We start from the raw sequence: 13,191 nt of genomic DNA, 5'->3' as shown, positions 1-13,191 counted from the left end.
TATCACGTTGTTAGTCACGTTGCCCGTCAACGTGCACCTGTGCTCTGCCAAGTCAATTTAGTCCAATCCCAATAGAGAAAAAAGGAGATTATACTACCTGTCATATCTCAAAGACCAAATAAATATGGAAGTTTTCGAGTGATGGTACTATATGCTGCAAGACCAACGGTCTGTATCCTGAACAACAAAATTCTTTTTTATCTTTATATAACACTCGTATGTACGTATAGAGTTACGTAATATTAGATAGGTTTTAAAAGAATCTGAAAGTCATCCAAATGTTGACAAATAAGTGGGCGAGTATAATAACATATATATACGTCAAACGAATAAGGCATACGCAATAGGGGTCCTTCTTTATAAATTCATGTGTGCTTGAACTTTACGTCAGTACATAAGAGCAATATGAAACATATCGTTCGAATGGCCTGCGTAGGATGTGACTGGCAACTTTTGATAGGTTATAAAAACATGAGATTTAATCAATAAGTTTATCTCTCTCGATCTCATTTCCAGTTTCAAATGCCGTGTGGAAACATGTAAAGAAAAAGAACATGGCGACCGTTATTTCAACTATAGTTTCTTTGAGTACACACTCCGTCAATCATAACCAAAAACAACTTATCTTTAAAATAATTATTTGTATTTATATACCACACACCTTATTCAAGTTTCCCCAGACAATACACGAAATCAGTGATCCTTGTATAATGTTGAGGATTTATGGGAGTGTCACATTGACAAGTGAATTCACGGCTCGTCGGCTGTTTTTTCCCCTTTCCGGTTCACAAAATTCGGTATATTTCTTCCATACATATTTAGATTTGATGGCGATAAAAATAAGATCCATCGCGCTACACACACACATCTATGCGCTGGGGGTTGCCCTTGACAACGACCCGGTGTATACACAGCGCACGGTGCGCGCTTTTTACAAATTTATTTATATCTACACACCAAACAGCGGTTTAACTTTTGTATGTAGACGTTAAAAATCTCAAAAAGTTTGAAACGACTGCCCGCAATGTCTTTTGGCTGTTGCCAAGTGATCATATGGGAAGCTGCTGATGCCATATAACGTGTTGTCGACTGACAATTTTCAAGGCGGGGATTTTTTTATTTTTATTTTATCGCCAAAAGTTACGCAACACTAACAGAGCCGCACTTATATGCAGAAAGTTATATAGAAAGAACCGGTGCATAACTTCTATATCTATTTAAAAGTGCTTCACAAAAAAGCTGAGATGATTACATCAAGTTGAGAGAAAATTGATCGTGGTTATTGAATCTTCTGTCTAGCATTTTTACTCGTCTGAATAATTCAATAATTGAGCCACAAAATTAATTGATTTCCAGTTTGGACATAGGCCATATCAACTCCTGGAGCTCCAGTTTTCAATAACTGGCGGACCTCGACCCTCGACCCCCCCTGGTCTTTCGTTCCCCTGACTGATACTTTCCTATATTATCGATCGACCATCAGATTGGTCAGTGTCTATACGTATTCCTTTTAAAACGCAATCTCATCTCTCTCTCTCCTTGTTTTATCCAAGATCTCTCTCAACTGCTGCCCATTACTTTCCCATTTCGGCGACTGTCGGACAACTTTATCGTCTCTCCCAGCTATTATAGTCGATCTTTTGTGCCCAGCCATTCAAATACCCCAGCAGTGCATTCCCAGCAGAAAAAGAAACACCCTAGTAAAAATAGCTTCAAAAAAAAATCCGGCGCGGTAAAGTCGCCCATGTTATTATGTCGGTTATGGCCAGTTGGTTTAAATCCAAATTGCATCCGATCCTGTAATACTAATAAATGATACAAGTCAAAGAGGCTGCGCTGACCCAACAACTGCACAATCAAATCAATAGAAAAATTTTGAACGACACACACACGCAACAGTCGAGGCAACAACAACTGTACAAGGCAATAAGACAGACGGCCAACTTCCTAGGGTTATAGAAAAGCAACGGTATAAAAGATGCAGCATATCATCATTCGCCAAGTCCTGCTGTTGCGCACATTTGCGTCAACGAATGTTTTCGGACTTTTCATAGTTTGATTAAGTGTTTTTTCGTCCTTTTGTGCACGGTAATCAGCGAGCGCTATATTACGCATCACTATGTGTTGTCCAGTCTCTGTCTCTGTGTGTACATTTTTACAGTTATGTTTTATAGTACAGACGCACATATGCTGTTGTAGACTTATCGTGACGAAATGGCCAGGCAAGAAAAAGTTCTTTCTATGTACAAAACTGGGTTAACCGAACTAGAGGAGACTTACGTCACACTGGCCTCACCACCACCACTACACTTTTCTTCCAGCAGCAGCAGCCCAAAAGACTTTTTTTTTCGGGCTGGCCTTCTGCCTGTTTGGCTCCAAGTTCCACGGTTTAAGTAATCAGTTGAGGGCCATTTGAGAGCGAGGCAACAACTCTTGATGGTACCTCTCGTTCATTTTTCAAAATGAAGTTGATGACGTCGAGTAGTTGCGTTGGTTTCTTCTTCATCTTCATCATCGAAGGTAAGTTTTTTTCAAATATAAAAATTGGATTCATTAGCGCCGTATTCATTCATATAACTTTGGCTCATTTGGGAAATAATAAAGTTGTTCAGCCGACAGCCGGCGCCCAGCAACGCAGAGATCGATGGAGTCTCAGGCGGCCGTTTAAAGGCATCGCCTCCAAATTAACCAGGACAATGTTGTCATCATCACCGACCAACCAGAGACGAGAGCAGACGAGATACGTCAACCTGAGTGAGCAGCAGGGCGTCCCGCCGAGAGAATATTCATCCCAGCATTCGATCCTGTCAGCCGCTCTCCGAGATCTTTACAAAATCAACGGCAATCGTCTGACGGGGATCGAATCCTCCGGCCAATTGTTTCACGACGAAGAAGAGGATCGAAAAAAGCTGCGACGTCAAGGGCCACCGGAAGTGAAGAAGACAAGAGGAGCCGACCCTCGACATTCATTTCTAGTAACGACGTCCATCGTGCCGGACATGAACAGCATTTACTCGAGGGTGCCGACAGTTTCCCTGTACGAGACGCCCATCTTCGAACAGGACTCTTATCTGGAAGCCCTGGAACAGTCCAGACTTCCGTGTCAATCGCTGGCGGACCCCGGCGATTGCAACGATTCGACGATGCTCTTCCGTCAGCAAAGTCCGGCCGGCAAGACTAACGAGGCGCCGGCCAGCAAGAAACTGTTGGCAACCATCCGGGTTTTGATCAATTTCCACGAAAGGTATCCGCATCTCAACGCGTTCCTCTAAAATAACTAACTACATTCCGCCCATCTTTATCAAATGGCTTCAATTATTTTATGATTTGCTTTCCAATTTTATAAATTCGGTGATAACTGACCATTTTGTTATATTCTTTTGTAAACGGTTTTATTTTTAAAAGAAAAGTCAAATACAGAATACACATCCAGCCTTATAATTTGTGTTTATTCAATCGAAAAACGACGGGTTCTGTTATTCCTTGAGAGAGAAAACAAAAACGGAACATGGCCGCGAGAGACGACGAATCCATAATTCAAATATGCGGCGGGCGGGCCGGCGGCTGCGGCGGCGGCCAAACTTTTGATTATTTTTTGTTTCACGGAAGACAGCTGAAAGTAGACCTGCCGTAACAAAAGACGCAAACAACGCCCGAGGCGTTCCTCCGCTATTTACCGTTTTCGCTCCCAAAGTTGCGGGGATGAGACGCGGAAGAAAATGCGCCGGGCTTGATTATCTTGAGAACCGAATGGCCGCCAAACGTGTGAATAAACTAAACGACTTTTTCTTTTCTTTTTTTTAACGACTGAAAATGTTTCAGGGGGATAATAATAATTTCTTAGGAAGTACTATACACACATCCTTTAGGAAATGTTTTTCTTTCCCTCTGAATACAAATGAATAAAAATCTGAACAGTGTCGTACCTACGTTAAATTTCTATGATTGTTGTACACTCATGGAGTAGTACTTGCTTTAAACTCCCGTTGCGCAAGTTTTAACGCCGGTTGTTTGGTGAAATTATTTCAGGATTTAATAGATCTACCGCTGAGTCTAATACAAGACAGCACTGAGGGGGAAAAAAGGAACAGGGTAAGCAGTTTTTGCTCTGATTGTCCTGGAAACTTTGAATTTTTCTGTTAAATAATTATATGTGGGTTTTAATACCAAAACCGCAATTTTATGAGCCTTGTTAACGTTTCACGGTTCTGTTGAACAAATCCCATATAGTCTATTTTCTATCGCCCTTAAATAATGATGAACATGGCATTTTAAAAAAATAAATAAATATTGATCCTGTTATTACGTAATAAGAAAAAAAACATAATATCAGCTCTACATAATAAATAAACAGGGGAAAACTTTCGATAATGGAACAGGCCCGAGGGCAGGGAGTACATCAGAGGGATCCCAAGTGCAACAATGGTGTACTATGCCGCATGTGTAATAGACATAGTGTGCACTTCACCACAAAAAGGGGAGAAAACTCTTCCATGCACGGCGGAAATGCAAAGTTTGAGATAGATGTCGTCGTGTGTTATGTAATTGGGGAGTCGCTCTATGTTATATGCCTTTCCTAGGGAAACGACGCACCTGCCGGGAACCAACAAACAAAGACGAAATATAATAATCGATAAATCATACATACAGGGGAGAAGATGCTGAAGATATTAAATTGTTAAACAAAGGACATGAAATGTTTATCCGATCAGGGAAACTATGCTATGACGTGTATCATTCGGATGGAAATTTCGGTTGGAAATAATTCAAACGTAATATGCATTTTTACATGGCAATTTGAATGGGCACGGTCGTATATGTACACATAGCGGATAACAGATTTATATGCTGGAATATCGACAGACCTTATACATTTACGATTTACTATAAGAACCACATGCTGCATTGCAGCAGCAGCCGCCATCTGACAAGACCCTTATTTTGTTTGTTTCCTTCTGGGGAAACAAGTTACATCATCAGCAGTAACAAACGGACATGGAGCAGCCCTTTTATATTGGACATCAAATTGAATATTCTACATAAAAGACGATCAGCAGCCCAGGCCAGCGATTGTCGTTATAGTACTCTGTCCGTTGGGCGCATTTGTTTTCCCAGTGCCCAGCAAAATAGAAAGGAGCTATAGCTATACTACTACTATATAATGGACGATAATTGTTTGTATGTGATTGTCAGCACACTTGACCGGACGTTGCCTGAATGTCAGATCACGCCGTGCGTATTACTCACTGCACGTTAGAGTAGACTGTATAGTCTCTGAAGGAGGCAACTCCTTGAGCAGAAAAGAGACATTGTTCACGAGTGAGGCATAGGCTGACGTGGATGTACGTGTCGCTAAATCTTATATGGGGCTGGTGCACGCCTCAGAAGAGCGGGAAATTTTAAACGTTTTCAAGATGATGAAGGCATGTCCGCGTTCAACTCGAGTTGCTCTTTTTGGCTTTGCATTTCAAAGGGAGTAATTTTTGACTATTTCTCGCGTTATGAAAGAAATTTGACTGGCGATGTGCTGGGACATGCCGGTGCATAGCAACTGATTTAATTTTTTGTTATGTTTAAATTCTGCCTATTTCAACAGATTTGGTTTGAATGAATGTGAGAAGCAACGGCTCGAATATTCAGCAGTATGAAATGCGTTATACTATTGGTTCATTTTCGTGGAGAATAAACGACCTGAGAATTAAAGAAACGACAGGCATTCTTCCGATTATTGATGGATGTGATGTCCTTATCTTCGTTCCGTCTGCGCCCTTTGCAGGTCATTGAGATCGACAATGGGCGGGTTCAAAAGTTGTTTGCAATCAGTCAAGTTCGCAGAAGATAGCCCAACTTATATTCCTTATAGTTACCGTTACATAACAAATCTAGCTCAAACAACTTTATATGGATGGTTCCGGACGAGGAGGTCGGAACAGATATAACAAATAAGAGAATATAATTTAAATACATTTATATTGTAATATTACCCAATCGGGAAATTATATTGCCTTGAAGGGAAGACCCGAACGGACAGACCTGTGTCAGATGAATTCGACCTCATGCATCTTGTTGAACAGATCGACAATGGCAACTGGCCCAATTGAGATTGGGCCGACTCTGCTGTGCTTCCGGTTTCGTTCTGATTGAACTAACAGGAAACCGGATCGAATTATTGGGACGAGTCCCGCGTTCCCAAGTTGAATATGTCTCAAGAGCAGGTCCGTATAGTACCGGTACATACAGATACAATCAAAAGTAAAGTAGCTAGTTTTATTCACCAACGCATCCGTCACTCGACTCGGGAGAATTTCTTTGCTGATCACGCGCAAATGTGCGAATTTCTTTCATTTCTGCGAGTTTGGATCGATATGATCCGCGTGCGTGTTCGCTGTCGTTGATTTCATTGTCTATATCGATCTGTTGAGCTGAATAGACCAGCAGCGGTAGTGTGTATCAACTATTATTGCCATTGCAACTGCGTCACATCACGCTGAGACGAGTTCATTAGCTACTTGAACCGCAGCTGCCAGCATGTATACGCTGACGTGGCGCATTTACACACACATCTGCTGCTTGGCTTGAGTCATTCCGGTGGCCCTCTGGTGGGCCGCTCCGGTGCGGATTATAATAAATGGAGTGTTGACACAAATTGCAAACAAATATAATGTCTCCCCGCACCAACCTTTCCCATACAAACATACGTAGTAGTAGTACGTAGTATTCTTGACGATATGCTGTACTGGATTGTCTACCCCTAACGCAGCAGCAGATCCGCTTTGACTATTTTATACGTATAGCCTTTTCCACGGTTGAATAATATACTTATTTATACTCCCGGACGGATTAAAATTAGATTATAAACCCGCACATGCACCGCAGCATGCACACACACACAATTCGTTGCGTGCTGCCCAATGACGCAGGAAGAGCTTTGTGTATATAATACCGTGCAAAACATTGATTAGAATATTGCCGTTGTTCTTGGATGAGGGGTTATAGTGGCGCTGGACAAGGTGTCGTCTATTTAGTCGTTTCGGTTGGGGCACATCGCAGGGTGCAACAAATATAACTTATGCGTCAACACGCCACCCGCAAAACTCCGGAGCGAAATTGAATTACAATTAAATTTGCTTGAGAAATCAATGGCCGTTTCCGCTTAATGGGATATAAGATGATGCGAATTGCGACGGCAAGTGAGTCTTGCCACATCGCCAGTGCGCAATATATAAAATGGGCGAAAGATTTTTCTCGACCTTATAACAGTCTACTGCGTATAATGTAGGGCATTGAAAACTATCTCAAAGATCAAACGACCTTTTATTTATTTCTAAAGAAAAAATAAAAATAAATATGCGGCGGATTAGTTTCTTGCGGGGTGGAAATATGTGAAATACATTTGGGACAAAGAAACTGTGTATATAACATATCTAAAGCGCAGCGGAATTGTATATCTCACCAAACTTGCCAGCAGCCTCTTTTTTTCTCTATACAGTATAGTACGTATATGGTATCTATATATATGATATGTGGGCGGATTTATGACGAATGTTATTGCTGGCAATTCACGGTTTTATCAGATGGGCCGGCCCAGTTTCTGGAACGGAGCCGAATCACTTTGCCATCCTATCCGATGCTGCTGCCGGCCCATTACCTTGATCGCTTCCGATGCTTCGACGATTTTCCCGAATCCTATCCGCGATTCACCCCGCCGGCCTCATCACACACACACACACACACGTACAGGAGATAGACCCGTATACGTCTATACACAAAACACATCTCCCAACACACAAGATGGCCGTCTATTTCTCGTCGGTATACTTATCTGCAGACCGCGCGTTGAGCTATGAAAGTGGCTTACACACACCACCCATATAGCACTATACACACTTTCGGTCGTTTCGGCTGTACAAGCCAAAGTGGCCTAGTACGTGACGGAAAGAAAAGAAGAAAAAGTAAAAAATATATTTCATCCGGCAAAAATTGAAACGTCCGCGAAATAAGTCGTTGGTAAACCTTTTCCCGCGGGAAGAATAGCGACGGGCGTCTATGTGTATAAAGATCGAACCACCCCCAAAGTAAATACTTTTTTTCTTTTTTTTTAAATATAAAATACCCACGGAGAATCATCTGGCAGTCATACGGATGAATTGGCACAGCGTACAATATTGCAAGAGCGCGGACACTCACGATTCCCGCACACACACAGAGACCATCAAAGTATGTATCTGGATCGATGATATCCTTTTTCTCATTGTGTGTGTTGGCTGCTCCTCTTGTCTTTTGTTTGTCGTGTTTGCCTGACATGGACTGGCGACGGTTGTCATTCCAACGCATCTCTCTCTAAAGTATATATCTGTGACTTTCTCTCTCTTATAATACGGACAAAAGACGATGGAAAACAAAAGTTGGGTAATGAAACCTTAGCCCAAAGGTTTTTTCTTTTTCTTTTTTGTTTCCATCCGTCGTCGATTGTCTTTACACGGCTGGACTCGAGTTTCAATTGTTTCTCTCCTTTTCATCGTTTTCGCCTGTGTAGACAGATAGATGCGTCATCTGTAATGGGAGGGGGGTCTCTACTACTACGTCTATCGATTTAGACTCTACCCGGTCGATTTATCGACCATCCCATTCATCATCATCTCCTGCTCTAAGGTTATTTTTTCTTCTTCTTCTTCTTCTTTCATCAAATTCCTCGTATCTCGTTTTTACCCGATGCGCAGCAGAATTTCCGCACAGATGTGCCCAGCACACACACACAAAAAAAGTGTGTGTCAAATTTGATTCTGTCACCTCGTGAAGAAAATAAAACCTTTTCCCGACGACATTGGAATAGAATTTCAATTTTCTTGTGTGTGTATAAAGAAAGATGGGATAGAATTTCCATCTGCATGCCTGATTGCCTGATGCTACATTACATGTGATATTGCCTCATTCCTAGCCCCGACCATCACTCACGCGGGTATGCACAGCCGTATAGACGACGACGGGCGAATAGATAGAATGCCGACCTGGCAGCAGAGAGAGAGGCTTATTCCTTCCGTATGATATCAACTGCAATTAAACCCCAAGCTCGTAACGAATGACGTCAATCGTGCGAAACGGTCACTTTGTTCCGCATCAAAACCGCGCGCCCGAAAATTCAATTGGCTGAACGGAGACATTCCTGACCACACCGGCAGCAGACAGAGCCGTGACGGTATTATATATACAGTCAAGCCGCAAATTATTATGCCTTAACTTTTTAAAGTGCACGCAATCCCCGCTAGGAAATAAATTTGTCAGCCGCTATGACGTCATTCACATAAAACAAAAGAAGCTCGACAAAATGTCCAATTTAACTGAGCCTATCAGGGTCTTGTTTTTCAATTAAACTAAGAGGAAAAATGCGCTATTGTTACTAAATAATCCGGTTGATGTAATAATTTAAAATAGAACTTTTAAGCGCAATGAAAAAAAGCGGGAAATGCGGTTAAGAGGATTTTGATGTAGCCATCATTCAAAGGAAATGTGCACATAATAACCACAGATATAACACAAATTGAATCACCGCAAATTCCATACATTTGATTTCCAAATTTTTTCGGGGTAGATTTTAGGATAATGAAAGTGGCTGGGGTCCCCATTACAATATCTTTTGTGTAATATTCTTTTTTTATTAACCACATCTGTATGATAACATTTTGAAATTGTAAATTCTTAGAAATCGACGATCGGGAGTTTACATAGTGTGTCGTGATCGTTTTATATTTTTGTTCTGCGCACAATGGGCTCGGCTGCAGCCCTCGGGGGGTATATGCGTTTGAGTACACAAGTGGTTTATACGGATGATAATGGTTTTTATGTGACTTTCTATCGCTTGACCAAATGTCGGCAGCGGCTCAACCGACTCCTTGCGTCGTCACGTACGCCCCCCCCCCCTCTCCAACTGCAGAGTCTCTCAGCGGGACCTAAAACATTTTCGTGACAGAACCCCCCCCCCTCTCTTTGTTCACAAAATGTGACGCACAGCTGAGACCGACGTGACTCTAAAGGGAATTTTTTTGTGTTCCGAGGTCCCTGACAAAAGGAATGAGAGAATAATGATGAAACTGCGCTGCATCCGGATCTGCGCGGATGACGTTGAATTGTACAGTAGTCTTAGTAGTAGTAGTAGGTGTCGGCTATAAACACGGCGGAATATGTATTACGCATGTATTTATGAAAGGGTGCGGCGTACATGTACATTTGACATGGAAATTCGACATTGACGTATAGTCTCAAAACTAGACAACTCGAAAAAGATGAAGCCCTTCCTTGATGCGCTTTATTGTGGTTGTCATGGCTACCGTTTCAAAATGCGGTAACTCGATTTTTTTCAAATGTTTAATATTTTCAATATTTTATCCAAATGAGCCGAGTTGCTGCGGCTGTGAATGTGTAAAACAGCTCCAGTCCGGAGCACACAGACAACCACTTCCCACTATATGTGCCATCCATCCGTGGATGGATCCGAAGGCAATCACTTCCGCAACCGCCAACAATACCCCCCCCCCTCTTCCAGCCGGATGACTCTTCGTGAATCTCCTCCTCCACTTCCGCCACCGACCACGCCTTCTATACTAGCTGGATGGCACCATCGACCACGCCTTCTGTCTACTTGCTGTCGACGGTCTAATGAATTCAAGTGAACTTTTCTTTTTGTGTGTCAAAAGTTTCCATCTGGAATTTTATTCCATCGCTATTTTATAGTTTTATACTCACGTCCAGCATCTTCATGACGATCGATATAGCCCCCCCCCCAAGCATTTGACAATTTGACGGCTCTGTGATGTGTTTCTATTAATGGCCGTTCGTGGAATCGTCAAAATCACGTTGATGGTTGCCCGATTCATTTATGAGTTGCAGGATTTATCACTCTACATTTCTCATTAGAGTATATCCCACCATTACAGCGATCGCCCATTAATAATAAAATGCAGACGTACATCTTTTGGGTGAGGTCCACTCGGGAGCGCGTCTTTCCTTTTGTTGGCAAACAGCGACTTTTTAGCTTGTAGGTTCTATATAAAATCGACTGTGGCTATAGAGAACTGAGAGGAGGTCCGATGGACAAAGTTTGAAAAGGCTGTTGTACACTATGGGTCTCTTTTTTTCCCCAGTGAAAGTTGGTCCGTCGGGACATGGAGGACCATCAAGTTGAAGTTTAAGGAAGACGCATCGCCCTTAAACTTCAACTTGAGAAATGGAGAGAGAAAAGGGAGATTTGAGAGAGAAGAGAGGATCACTTGAACCGCTAACTCTCTCAACTCTCAACTGCAACTCGGGTCCTATACATATGAAATAAATCCAAAGTGCAAATTGAGGATTTATCCCCATACTACGTTAACTGCTCCGCATTCATCGGCCATCCGCAGATCCTTGCGAAATAAAAATAGGAAAGTGACCTGCTCCTATTTGTTCTTCCATCAAAGTATTCAAGTAACGATTTAAATATTCCATAAAAGTCGAGATTCAAATATTTAGATTCTGAGCGTATATTGTAGTATAAGAGCATCCGGTCAATAAAGCGCATTTCTTTTAAAGTCTCCAAAAAGAAATATATAAAAGGCAATAAGAAATAAGAAAAACGGAAATAAAATATGTAGCAACCTAAAAATAAAAGGTATTATAGATAAAAAAGTTTCAGGATATCTGCCTTCATGTCTATAGCTCAAAGATGCGAAATAACGAGAAAAAGGGGGGGGGGAAGAACATCGAATAAAGCGGTATTTGGCGTGGAAATGGATGGCCGACCAAGTTATATATCAGAGGACAATATCCGGATCAACATACATACAAAGTCTACGGTGCGTGATGCACAGCGACACAGCAACTGCCAAAACTTTTTTTTTACCCCTCCCTATACGCTATATATTTATAGATATTATCAAATATTCAGATCCCGAATTATCGACGTGAATAATATACCTTTTTTTAATTCGTGGGCTATCATTTGTAATGTTTCCCTGGAACTCTCGAATAAAAATAGATATTATATACACCGAGTCATTAGCGCTGACTTCCGGTTCGTTCGGGTCGTGGCGAATGATTCGAACATTTGCGGTTGACATGACACCACCAGCAGCAGCTTGATCATGTGCATGTTATCACCATAATAATAGCACCGCAGATGTAGTAGGTGTATTTTAGCTTCCTGGTGCGGATGCGGATGCTGGAGTCGCACTTGATGCAGAGACTCTGCCGATCGATAAATAAATATGGACAATGTCATAGCAACTGTCGTGGAAAAGATCCATACTCTGCTCCTGCTCCTGTGCTGCACAAGTTTATAATATTTATCATCTTGGCTGCTGCTACTGCTTAGGCCTTATGTATTGTCCCGTCTTTTGTTGCCGGGCCCTTAGATTCCCGCATCCCAGCTTCGATATGTACTACGTCGAGAGATTGATCATCTTCTCTCTCTCTTCTAACTGCTTGTAGACAATCTTTTGTTAATAATACCGGCACAGCGAATTTTCTTCGCCCATTCTCTACATGTTGACTCTTATATTCTCTCTCTATTTGCAACCCAGGAAAGGTTCATCCCCCCGGTATACACACAACAGGATAAGGTCATTGACAGCGTACAACATATAATTTCCGGTGATAAAAATTAATCTAGATTCTCATATTTAAAAATTCACTCGTCTAATAAATTATTTTCATCAACATTTGAAACAAACGCAGGGCTACGTGACGGGCTAAATGGTAGACTTGAAGAAGATAAGCGTTGTGGGGGGTACGATGACGTATTATATGCACACGCTGCGCGTGTTATCTTCTGCACTCGAGAGCCTATATAGAGCAGACAAGTCAACTAAATAATAACCAACTTCTTTGGGGGGAGTTGGCAATCAGTTATAAGGAATGATGCCGTGCACCTGCCATCCACGGCTATTTACAATGTGAGCTATCGCTTACAATGGGTGTCATCCAACATTCGTAAGTTGCTATACCTTTTAACTTTCTAAATAATGTCGAAGAGTTGACTGGAAATTATTCAGGTGCGTTATTACCAGGGCAGTATTATAGTTGCCAACTTTAGAGCGCTGCTGAGGATCGGGTGTGTGAATCGTTGGTTTGGGCCGATGTCGTTCATAAATTTGTACCGATGGAAAATGACACGGTTAAAGAAATTGAGCTCTATGGAAATTTCTCCAGAGACCAGCAGTT

At 41.9% G+C, this 13,191-nt stretch overlaps 1 protein-coding gene across 1 annotated transcript; it reads left to right on the top strand.

Annotated features, from left to right (window-relative positions):
- The first annotated feature begins 2,280 nt into the window (after positions 1 to 2,280).
- On the top strand, positions 2,281 to 3,441 carry LOC124340666. Its single transcript, XM_046793284.1, has 2 exons — positions 2,281 to 2,520; positions 2,605 to 3,441. The coding sequence occupies exons 1-2, from the start codon at positions 2,463 to 2,465 to the stop codon at positions 3,270 to 3,272; spliced, it is 726 nt and encodes a 241-aa protein (XP_046649240.1). The 5' UTR covers positions 2,281 to 2,462; the 3' UTR covers positions 3,273 to 3,441.
- Positions 3,442 to 13,191: the final 9,750 nt, after the last annotated feature.

This window comes from Daphnia pulicaria, chromosome 5, assembly GCF_021234035.1.
Source record: "Daphnia pulicaria isolate SC F1-1A chromosome 5, SC_F0-13Bv2, whole genome shotgun sequence".
NCBI classification, from domain to species: Eukaryota; Metazoa; Arthropoda; class Branchiopoda; order Diplostraca; family Daphniidae; genus Daphnia; species Daphnia pulicaria.
The sequence above is the reverse complement of the archived record's forward strand: the minus strand, read 5'-3'. Positions and strand labels throughout refer to the sequence as shown.

Bases quoted from the DNA above. Each gene is read 5' to 3' on its own strand.
- LOC124340666 (XM_046793284.1), top strand. From the start codon at position 2,463: ATGAAGTTGATGACGTCGAGTAGTTGCGTTGGTTTCTTCTTCATCTTC. The intron at 2,521-2,604 runs GTAAGTTTTTTT...GAAATAATAAAG, and splicing joins CTTCATCTTCATCATCGAAG to TTGTTCAGCCGACAGCCGGC.